The 12,143-nt window shown below is 39.7% G+C and overlaps 1 protein-coding gene across 1 annotated transcript in view; it reads right to left on the bottom strand.

Annotated features, from left to right (window-relative positions):
- Nucleotides 1-260: 260 nt before the first annotated feature.
- slc9a7 (solute carrier family 9 member 7) overlaps nucleotides 261-12,143 on the bottom strand; it is a 37,051-nt gene continuing 25,168 nt past the window's right edge. The window contains exons 12-15 of the mRNA XM_079245756.1: nucleotides 9,728-9,791; nucleotides 7,872-7,954; nucleotides 6,487-6,592; nucleotides 261-1,645 (exon numbers count right to left, since the gene is read on the bottom strand). Of these exons, the coding sequence (XP_079101882.1) occupies nucleotides 1,382-1,645; nucleotides 6,487-6,592; nucleotides 7,872-7,954; nucleotides 9,728-9,791 (517 nt within the window). The 3' untranslated portion in view covers nucleotides 261-1,381. The remainder of the gene's footprint in view (nucleotides 1,646-6,486; nucleotides 6,593-7,871; nucleotides 7,955-9,727; nucleotides 9,792-12,143) is intronic.

The raw sequence follows: 12,143 nt of genomic DNA, 5'->3' as shown, positions 1-12,143 counted from the left end.
AATATTCATGGATGTGTGTGTGTGGAACCATGTAAAGATTATATAAATGGAGAATGTCTTGCACAACAAAACACTTTACTACTGGCTTTAGTAAAGTGATTAGATACCAGTAGAAACACAGATTTAAGCTATATATTTTTCTGTCATTAATGTTGACTTTTTTTTGTTTTTTTTTACATGCTGCACCTTTATTAGTCACTTAAAGTTGAAATGGATTAGTTAGCTCATAAAGTCAGTCATTTCTGTGATAATTCATTTGATCACAATTTACCATGAATAGCATCTCCAAGAGGAGGAGTATGTTCTTTGTTAAATCAATATTTTCTAATTGCTGCAGGTTTACATTTAAAGTAATTAAAAAATATTAGTAGACAATACAAAAAAAAAAAAAAATGGAGGCCTGTTTTTCTTTCTTTTTTTTTTTACTTCACTGTGTAAATTTTTAAATTAGAGTGCATATACCACAGCCCTTTCTTAAATCCTGGGATTGTCAGTAGATCTCATAAACATTAATGTACTTATTTAGGTCATTAAAAAAAAAAAATGAAATGGAAAAAAAAGTCCAAAACACATAGAGGGATACAGACCGGTTCAAAGACAAGATGCACAGATTTTATCTGTAGCGGTATTTGGGTGTAATGCACTGAAATGAGCAGTTCAACCAAAGAGGAACAAGCTCAGCATTGCAGCTATTTACATGCTTGCATTCTCACCCATCACAGACTGCTGTGTCTGCAGAGGAAATGCATTCACCGTTCCCCTTGCGTCTCATATCTTCACAGTCTACTGTAACCGTAGTATAGATGCTTCACCAAAGACCCAAACACTGGCCTGTTAGCTGCTTCAGGTTAATGGTACACATTTACCAGACAAATCTTTCTCTTTTTTTTTTTTTTTTTAAAGCCTTTTAGCCTTTTATCAGTGCTGACTGGTGGACTATGAAGACCAAAACCTCATATTACATGATTGACAGAGTGACTTTTTCCTTATTTTTTTCTTTTCCTCTACACCAGGGTAACCACACAGTGCCATCTGTTCAAACGTGCAGACAGAATCTGAAATAGGTGTCTGGTCCCCAGATCCTTCCTAAAGGTTGACCTCCTCTTTAAGCAGTGGAAACAATCTGAAAACAAAATGAATTGTTTCAGAGGACTTTTCCTCTTGGCGAAAAACTCCCTCTGTGTAATGAAGATTAAATGCTCTTTGGGGTGTTCCTCTTCAGCCCACCCCTCCTTTTTTCCAATCTGTCTTTATCTCCTAAGGAATGGGCACTTTTCCTGCATTGAGGTGGACAAAGCTGTGGGGGGGGCTAGAGGAGAGAAGGAAGCTGGATCAGGTCATGTAGAATGGTGGCTTGGCGTGGTTGTAGAGGGGAGCAAGGTCAGACATTATCCTCAATGGGAAAAACCAGACGAGTGCCTCGGCTTAGCAGCTCCTGCTCGCGGGAGTCCAGCTCACGCTCCAGCGCCTCCTCTGACGTGCTGCCACTTCTTTTTCCATTTGCACTCCAGCCCAACCCTCCAGCAGCATCTGCCCTGCTGCTGGATGCTCCATTGGCTGTGATGGCAGTGTCACCAAACATGAAGGTCAGGTCGGCATCATTGTGAATCAGGTCAGTGTCGGGGTCCCGCAGCTGCTCGTGATTCTGAAAGCAAGTCCAGAGAAAACAAGAAGGAGAGGGAAGGAGACCACGGGAATGGCACTTTCACAGATGTACGAACACGGACACACGTGCATGAGGTGTCAAAAAAAAATGAACAGACTCACATTTACACTGTAAAAACTCCTAAAAGATCATTTACAGAAGGGGAAAGGAGGGAGACTCTGACTTAGAGGTCTGTGCTATAGGTGAATCTCAAACAACAGGAAACCAGAGCGCATTGTGGTGAAGTCATAAATAGCTTTAAAACACGAGGTTCTCGCAGTTCTAATTGACTGGCTGAGTCGATATTCAGTCATGTCCTCGGGGAAAACAGAATGAGCTGACATCAGGTCAATGAAGAGATTTTTCAGGCAGGGGGGAAAAAATAATCATTTTTTAAGGTTAAAGATGATATCTATGAATTAGACCGGTAACACATTAGTTGAACTGAAATCCCAGATCTTGTGACCTTCCCTGCCGTGGTTGCTAGAGCACAAAGAGTCTTTACATGTGGCTGAAAATAGCCCCAAACAAATGTTCATTTGATTCCTGTTTGAGTAGTACTTGTCTACAAAACTGTTCTGCCTTTTTAGAACAGGAAACTACACATTTGTGACCTTTATAAAAAGATTAGTCCTCAGTTGAAACAAGTGGGTTAAAAGCAATCCCACAGATGACAGACTGTCACTTCAGTCTTTTCCTCAGACTATTTCTACTGCTATGAATGAATTAATAGCTTTTAAACAATCTGTTTGCAGCCATCCAGATGTTTACTTTAGTGTTTTCAGTTCAGTAGGAGGAAAAATCTATATTTGCTTGTTTCATATCATCCCTAAAAAAGAGAGAAACCAGGCAATGAGCTTTATTTAATCCTGTCTCTCCCACTTGGTAACACCGAGCTCTGGAAGGCCCTGATTATACGAACAGCTTCCTAAATTCATGACTGGCCTGGCAGGCGGATTTATGCTGGCAAACTGTCAGCACAAACTGGGAGAAGGAAACATTTTCTATGTTGTGCTGAAGACAGGACTGTAAAGGGTTTTTTTTTAAAAACAAACTAAGAGGCAACTGCTTCTTAATTTGCAGTGCAAAAATCCAATTTTAAACACCTAACCCCCCCAGTGAATAAAAGCTGTCACGACAAGGTTTTTGCATGAAACAAGAAGGGGAATTTGCCCAAATGAATTCAAGTGTAACCATTTCTTCAATGAGTGTTTTTGTGTTTAATATATCAGTGCGCAGTGTCTGTCTGAACAGTCGTCATCATTGAATTGAACTGAAAAGGGCCCTTTGTGCCTGCTGAATGCAGAAAGGCTCCTCGACCATCCATTTTCCCTGCTGACGAAGGCCTCGGCTCGCTGTGACGTACGGTTACTGCCGAGTATTGGAAGTACTTCAACAATATTACAGTTCTCTTCAGTCAAAAAGCTGATGGTGTACACAGATCATCCTGAGGCAACTTCTCAGACCAGAGCGCAGGAAGAGGAAAACAATCTACAAGTATAAACAGACACTTCCTTTAAAAATTAAATTTTTCAAGCTAATTAAGTTTTACAGTGCACGATGTACGTGAAGAGGCAGTCATCCCAGCTTCATTTACACAACAAGGTACAAAATGTGATGAGGTTTTATCTCAAGTTAGCATAGACAGAAAGGGTGTTTGTGTTTAGTCCATTACGTATTTACTGTTCTTATATCTTAGATTGATTTTTTATTTCTGTAGTGGAAAATTTACAGTTTGCCTTCTCTCTTGTAATCTGTTCCTACTGGTATCTCTCTTTGAACATGCTTAGCATCATTAATCTGTCCTTGCACGTCGGTGTGGGAGCTCTGGTTGTGCTGCAACTCGACATTAACCGTCTGGGGCAAACTGACTCCAGGATGGAGTCTGAGCAGGAGATGGACAGTGATGATGTCTGAGAACCATATCTCAAGATATCCCAAGAATGACAAAACTTTCTATAATCTTCCCGGAGTCAGCCTTCCCAAAGACTTGATTTTTACAAGGATTCTTCTCTGACCCTTCAAAGGTCTGGTCAGATCAGAGGCGTTTCCTGGACCTGGGCTGGAGGATTCCCTCCTTCCCTAAAATTCTTCTCTGGTTGGTCACATTGATGTAGCTGTCTTGCATTCCCTAAAGCCAGGAAATTACAAAACTACCTTCTTGTTTAATGTCATAAGCAGACTCAGTTAATGTAAGTTTATTTCTTCTGGGCTGAAAAATGGTTTGGGGCTCGAGCCGAGAATGCCCAGGCCCGGCAACGCCACTGGGTCAGATACAGACTTCTGAGCAGCGTCTCTGATTGTAACCATAGAGCAACTTTGTTCTTCTTTTATTCCCTTGTCCTATTCTTATAAACCTTGTTAATCTTTTCCCAACTTATGCAAACTCTGGTAATTTAGTGTTGCCACAACAATCTGGTGCTGCGAGCCAGAACCAGAGATGGAACATGCGTTTGAGGGATGAACAGCAGGGTTGAATCTGCGAGTCACATCCATGAAAAGCTCGTCTAATCTTCTCTGTCAAACAGCTTATCCTGCTACTGACTCTAGTTTGGTTTCATTTCTAGGTCTGGATGATTAAAGTCTGAAGAAACAAGATACATTGGGTATTTAACAGTTTCTCTGTTTAACAAAACAGACGCTTTGATAATATGTGAAACAACCATGAACAGCTTGGTACCTGCTCCTCATGCAGCTCGCCACACTGCTGTGGGATGCCATCCCATTCTTAAGCCAGCATTCAGCCCATATAGTTGTGTTGGTCACTTTGGTACCAACAGCATGCTCAAACTGAACCCACAAGGGTTGGGGAGTATTGCGGTCAGGCCATTCAGATATAAAATAATGCACTTTCTCCCCACAGGGAAGTTTGTCTTGGTGCTGTTATACTGGCTGCCTTTACAAAAATCAATAAGTAGACAACACAATATTAAGTCACTGTAATCTATAATCCAAGCACACAACAGAAATCACGAAAGTACTGCACAATATCCCTTTTAGGATAAAAAAAAAAAAAAAAAAAAAAGCTATTACACAACCCACACAGCCCCATGAGAAATATTGCATAATCAACATGACCGTGAAAGACACTCTATCCTGTCCGATCCCAGATTCTGGGGGTAGATTCTCATAAACTTCCCTCTGTGGGGGCCAACACGTCATCGTGGAGGTTAGAAATTAGTCCCAGACTGAGCAGAGAAATGGGATTTCCACTGGTTGCAGAATCTCATCTTGACATCTTGGAGACTTCCTCCAAGTCTTTTTCCAGTGAGGGAGATGCAACCATCACACTGCCTCAATCAAAACTCTTTGACCCTGTGATCTACTGACAGTAAGCAGAATCTGAACATAACATTCCTCCACTAGTGCAAACAGGGCTGCAGGTGAAGGGCAGCCACAGCAGGCCGCCTGGAAACCAGCCTGCTGAAGCTTGAAGTTGCACTTTGATACACACCAACCTGGATCAGTCAAACACGGTAGGCTTGGAGTAGAAGCTAAGTGACGGCTGGAGGGTCCAAGCTCACAGGGGCTGATCAGGCACCTGACTGTCAGCACCTGAGGTACCAGAAGCTCAAAACAAAATATATAAACTGTTTACCACTGGCAGAGAAGAGTTGGCAAGTTTGTCATGGGTGCAACCCTGCTGTTCATACCACCAAACTGCACACATTATCTTCTGATACGATGTGCACGTCCTCATGAGAGACCTCATATCTGAGGAACAAATCAATCAATGTGTTTATTTCTTCTGTGAAGTTGGAAAGAAACATTCTTGCACAACCACATGCAAGTGAGCAATTTTTCTCCTTTTTGTTGGGGTTGGGGGAGGGTTTGAGATTAGTTTTTAAAGAGTCAATAAGCAGAAATTCATTAAATCGTCACGTGAAGAAGTGGAGGTATAGCATGACGTTGCGCCGTCTCTCTGTGCTGATCTCCAGCCTCATGTTTACCAGCTGGTCTGGCTGTGTTTTCATGTATGTTCATGTACATCACGCCTCCTCTCTCCCCTCGCAGACCTCGGCCCCCCTCCCTATAAAAGGCACCATACGTGTGCAATGGCACCGTATATTTTCAAAAACAAAATGGCGAGGAAGGAATAAAACATTCATCTAAAGACAACCAGGATCCGACAGCACCTCTAAAAACATCAACGGTCTTTGGTGAAGAGGTTTGGGATAAATAAATGGACAGAACTGGGTTAACATTCAGCTTTTTTATCACCAAAGTGGAGAGCACTGCTAAGATAAAAGTGCTAGTTTGACTCAGATCCAGCTCTCATAGTGCAACAACAGAAACATCATAAGTTACTTCAACACGTTCCACGAAACTGCATTGTGTATTGTTTTGCTCAGTGTGTTTGCACTTTGCACAGTAGTTTGCAGACAATGCGGTGGAGAAGAGGTAGATGAAGTGTGGTACACGATGCACTTTGTTTCGGTCTACAGGTAGCGCTCAACAGCAAACGTCGTGGTAAACCAGTTTGTCTTTTGCTCCTCATTTGATAAAGAGGTTTCTACCACCATCAACCAGCCTTCTGGGACAGAAAGTCAGTACTACTGTGTCACTTTGCACTCAGATCAACTTTTTTTTTTTGCCATTTTGAAGGATTACTGACAAACTTTACAAGAGTGCTGTTTGAAATGATTTAGTGTAGAAATAAGCAACACTTTAACGTCTTTGCTTTAAGTAGACTGATGCAGTAGGCCCTCTCCTGAGCGCTCCTCTGGAAATCAGACCACAACAACCTAAAATTTCCAGTTCCTTTAGCTTGATAATGGATCTTTTACACATCATGGGTCAATATCTTGTGTATTTCTGTGTTTATACAAGAGGACACTCACCTCGTACGCCCGGGGACTGGTCAGACAGCTGGCCAGCGGCCCACAGTAGTCGGGCAGGGTGGAGGTAAGAGGTGGACCGCTGTGTGTAAGAATTGGTTTAAGATAACTGAGAAGTTATTAAGGAAAATAACTCAAACAGTCAGTGAAGGCTGGTTAGATCGTTCTCATCACAACCTATAATAAAGTTATAACAATCTTTAAATGTCTCTGAATTTATAAGTATTCTTTTATTTTTAATAGAAGCAGAAAATCTTTCTAAACACGAGTCACTTATTGAATTTTGAGGACGTCCACCAAGAGGACTTAGTGGAGTTTAACCCTTTCATGCACAGTGGCCATATAGTGGACACCCATTAACAAGCTTTTTTTTTTCCTTGCATATTCATGAATAAGGATGATAGCTTTGATAATAAAGCACTTCAGTGGATGTTAGAGGGTCATCCAACACGTTTCCACTCACTGGAGAAAATATATATATGATATTATTGAACATAATGTAATCATTAATTAGAAGTTTGCCTTTGTGATAAATAGAAAAAGAAAATGATACAGCTGTATTTAATAGAAGATTTACATAGTATGATTAGATATTTTTTTAATACATTAAAATAAATCATGATAAATTCTAAATATTACTAAGAAACAAAAAAGTATTGTATATATCTTTAGAAGGAAAATACTGTATTTAAAAAATGTTGCATTATTTCCTTTTATTAATTCATGCATGAAAGGGTTAAATTTGTGCGAGAGTCTGTGAGCTGCTAAGAAGAAAATATCATTTGTGATGCTTGGCAGCGGAGCAGCAAAGGGAACCAGCAGTGTTGTTTGTAATTAGTCAGGCTGTTCTGGACGCAAAGATTTCAAGTGTTCCAAGGCTTCCTGCGTCAAACGTGCAATCAGCAGTCGTAGAAAGAGCTAAAGCGCCAGGTCAGATACGTTGTGCTGCAAAGTGAGAGAAATCAGCCCCGCTCTTCCTGAGCTGCGCACGGCATGCGTTGCCAGGGAGAAAGCTTCGACTGCTAAACACAACTGCTCCGCCACAACGCAGCAACACAATCAACCACCTGGGGTGACAATCGGTCAGCAGAGACGGGGAGGGTGAAGGAAATGGGAGGATGAGCTGCTAAACACATTAACTTAAGTCTCCTGTTGCAGCCAAACTGAACGACAAAAGCAAATCTTTTTCTAGATTCATGTTTTGTAATCTGTTTCCAAAGCCAGGATTATCCAGAATAAACAAATAAATAAATAATTATGATAAACACACACACAAAAAAAAACAGGCAACCACACAATCATCCTGACTGAAAATACCTCAGAGAACTCCACTTGGTCAAACACAAAAGATGCACGTTTGTTTCTGAAGCAGGAGACAAAGAGGATACTTGTGATCAAAGCTGTACCACAGTCTGAAGAGCCAAGCACTCTCCTGCTTGGTTTTACTTTGACCTTCAGCTTGGCTGCCATCCTGCAGAAACAAATAAAAAAACATTTTCTTGTTACGGATCCACCACAACTAATTCATTGTTAATTCCCTCCTTGCTGATTTGATTCCTCACATTTGGAGGAGTGATTTCTCTCGTTATAAATCCAGAACACATCATTTCGACGAAGTCTTTGGAAGTAAGAAATACATTTATGAACATGCAGCACTTTTAACTGTTTATCTTTAACTTTGTCCTCAACTCCTTTTCCAGTCTAACCGCATGTCCAGCACGGTTATAAGGTTCGCAATTAAAAATTAATCAAGTTGAACTGTAACCCTGCAGCCATATGTGTCTGTTAGGAAGTAAAAACAGCATTATGTTGGGTTTTTAAACCCATATTCTGTCTCTGAAAGTCATCACAGATAATTCTGCAAAATTTCCCTTAAAAACATCAAACGTGTACTGAAACTTTCCGTGCAGGTTGAAGGTTAACAAAACGCAAAATGGGGTATTTGAAAAAGAGATACACTCCCACCTAAAGATAAGATCTTAAGTCAAAGCTTTATGTCGGCATGCACTTGCAGAGCACAATCTGGGTCATGGCTTCAGGTTGGAGAAGAGTGAACAATGCAAACGCAACATTACTGGCAAATAAGTTTAAGCATATCGCGTCCCACAGTTATGTACAACTCTGATTCTAAAATAGTTGGGATATGTAAAATATAAATAATATATTATGTGAAAATCCAAATTGGTATTCAGTCCCCAAAAACATAAAAAAGAAATCAGAGACAATTTTTTTTTATAGAAAATATGAGCTCATTTTGAATTCAATCACAGCGACGCATTTAAATAAAAACTGGAACTGGAGGCTGGAAAAGTAATTGGCACAAACTAAACAACTGGACGAGCATTTCACTACTAATTTATTAATTTATCAACTCATTTTATTTATTTACAGAAGTTTATCAATCTGTGACAAACTTAGTCTAAAAATAGAAAATTTAATGAAAAATTTTACAACAAACAATTCTGGACACTTTGAAGATGGTGATAAATGGTAAATTTCTTTTAAAAAAAATATTTTTTAAACATTTTGTTAAAGGAGGAGATGAAGACCCCACATGTTAAAATTAATGTGTCTTTCTAATAATTTCTTCATGGGCCAGATCTTTAAGGGTTAAAAACAGATACAATTCTCTACTGGAAATAAATGAAAACTTGTGGAAATTACTATCTGTGAACACAGAAATCCACAGATGCAGGTTAAAGCTCCACCATGCAAAGAAAACGTTTGTAACCATGATCAGAAATGCCACCACCTTCTCTGGGCCAAACTCATTTTAAATGGTCTGAAGCAAAGCAGTAAGGTTTAATTTTATCTACATTTTCACACAGACTCCCAACATTTTATAAATAAACAAAGTTTTAGGTTCTTGTAGGGCTAATCTGATTTTTTTTTTTTTAAACAAAATGCATGGTATTTATTTGTATAGCACCATTCAACAACAAGGTGATTTCAAGTGCTCTATAGATACATTGAAACATTAAAAAAAATTAGAAGTATTAAAAAAAAAAAAAAAGTGTTTAAGCTTAAAGATTGAACCAGATTTCTAAATAAAAACTATTCTAATGCAGCTGAGAACAGGAGTCTTCAACCTTGATTGTATTTGGCATTCTGAGGCTTTGAGGGAGTTTTTTCTTGACAAACTCTGCGTGTTTATAAAGCTGCTGACTTTAAACCACATCGACATAAAATAGCAGAAGTAGAACAGCTTCTGCAGTGAAAGCAGTACTAAACGTGAGATCCTCACCCCCTGCAAGACCTGGAAGCTGTCTCCAGTGGGCTGCAGGTCTTGATCTGGATCCACACCAACCCTGCAACACAGGAGGAAAGTTTAGAGAAAATATTGAACTTGTGCAAATATCACAAAAATCACATTTTCATTTGAAATTCATCCTGGGTTTGATTCCAATCATCAGGATTTAGTTATTCCCATGCTGTAATCTCTACATGGGACAGTCACTCCTCTGTCATCACACAGTTTAACATCATTTTGTGAGAAGCAAAGAAGATAAAAACCTGATTGCAGAACCTTTGTGTTGGTTAAAAGCCACAAATGAGAAAATTTTGTTTTCTTGCATTTCAAAATAAAAGCAGGAAAAGGCAGTTTGGATCTTGGACTAAAACACAAACCCCATAATGTTACATATAAACCCAGATTTTGCAGAAAGATAACCCCCTAACATCAAGATCAGTGCTGTTTGTACTAGTGAACAGTTTGAACAGTCATGTGTGCCGCTTCAGATCAAATTCATGTTGTTTTACAGGTTTTTCAAACAATAACTTAGACGCTTTGGAGAAGTTTATTCTTCCACCAACTTTGACACAGAATGTGAAAATTGTGTACATTTGGAAGATTGTAAGAATTATTGTTCGGTTCCCCTGACACAAATATTCGTTAGAATAATTTCAAAGTGTCTCCAAATCTCCTGGATGGAGTTCTTCAGTTCACTCTGATCAGGTTGGTTTTATACGAGGATACTGCTCGTCTGATGACATACACCGCTTTCTAAACATGGATGATAAACATGGACAGTAGCAGAAATTGATTCTCCAATAGCTGGCATTTGATATGGTTGAGTGAGGCGACTTGTTTGAAGCTCTGGGAACATTTGGGATTGATAAACATTTGGTTCGGTGGAAACCTGAACTGGAACTGGGCAGGGCTCTCCCAATTGTTAGTTAAGTGGTTGGCTTTAAACTTTTAGCCAAACAGATTAATGATTACTTTTCAAATTTCTCAGGTAATTACTAAATTGGTCTAAAGTTAGATTTATACTTGTGCAACATCTGCACATGGAAAGGCCGGTGCAGCTGACGCCAGTAAAATGCTCCATGTGGAGGCCTGAGATGTACCGCTGCTTGCAGCGCAGTTACACAGAAGAACTCCCTTGTGCTTGGTCGGTTTGTAATTATGCATTTCCAGATTTCTTCAGTTTCTCAGTGAGTCTGTGCTGCAAACACAGAAGAGAAACTACAACGAGATGGAGTAACCACAGCCTCGAGTGCCGGAGCAAATTTCACCTACATCAGCAGACGCAATGCGAGCATGAAACCAGTTTCAGTCTGACGCGTTGCCTCCAGCAATGCACCTCTGCAACCTTTGAGCCTTTCTATTCCAAAGGCAAACAAGTTTCCTTCCTTAGTGTTTAATAGACCTGAATAAAGTTTATCTAGACCCACCGGTGAACCAAATTGAATGTAAATAGATGGAGAGCTCTAAATTTCTCCATGGCAGGTAAGATAAATATTCTAAATATGAGTTGTATACCTACAATAAATTATAGTTTATAATCTTTCGTTACAGGTCCCATTATCTGACTTTAAATGGTTTGTTAGGATAATGAAGAGAATCCAGCTGCATTTTAATAAATCACATGGAGCAACTGAGAGGGAAACCTGGGATGACCTAAGTTTGAGTTCTATTAATATGAATTCACTTTACGACATCTAGCGTATTGGTCTCTGTCTACCTAAAGAACTTCTCCTTGGTTGTACATGAAACATGCTTCCCTTGCACCATTATCACTTATGCAGTCACTGTGGAAAAAATTGGCTCTAAAACCAGAAACACACTCAGTATTTGGTCACTTCAGGAAAATTAGGACCAGAGTGGCCCAAATGTTTAGTTTTAGTCCATGTTAACATGCCATGTCATCAAGTAACTGCTTCTTTAAACCCATATTTCTGGGTAAATTGTTATTATTTCTAGAAGGTCTGGTTGGTCAAAGGCGTTATGTGGCCCTACGAAGCCATACCCCATTTCAGCAGACATTGCACTACCTGGTTTGTGTGGTTTCCATTGGAACTGAGTTGCCACAGCAAGGCGGCAGAAGTCATTTGTTTCCGACACACACGACCCGATGATACCCAAAGTTGTTATCCACAGTCACAGCTGGGTTTTAAAGATGGCAGGTTGGGAGTTGGTCTCTGTGGCGCTGAATTAAGGCCGAAACGTGTCACATTTTCAGCCCAACTATCAGACTCCTAACAGAGAAGCTGCTAAAAATGTGTGTACTTGGGAAGATCCTGATGGAAACCCCTTCAAACCAGGAGTGGTGTCTGGCTGGGCTAAGTCGTTTCTGGTGGAAAAGGGCCTATATATATATATATATATATATATATATATATATATATATATATATATATATATATATATATATATA

Source organism: Telmatherina bonti (genome assembly GCF_933228915.1).
Source record: "Telmatherina bonti genome assembly, chromosome: 8".
Lineage (NCBI taxonomy): Eukaryota > Metazoa > Chordata > Actinopteri > Atheriniformes > Telmatherinidae > Telmatherina > Telmatherina bonti.
Note: the sequence above shows the minus strand (reverse complement) of the source record. Positions and strands in the feature narration are given on the sequence as shown.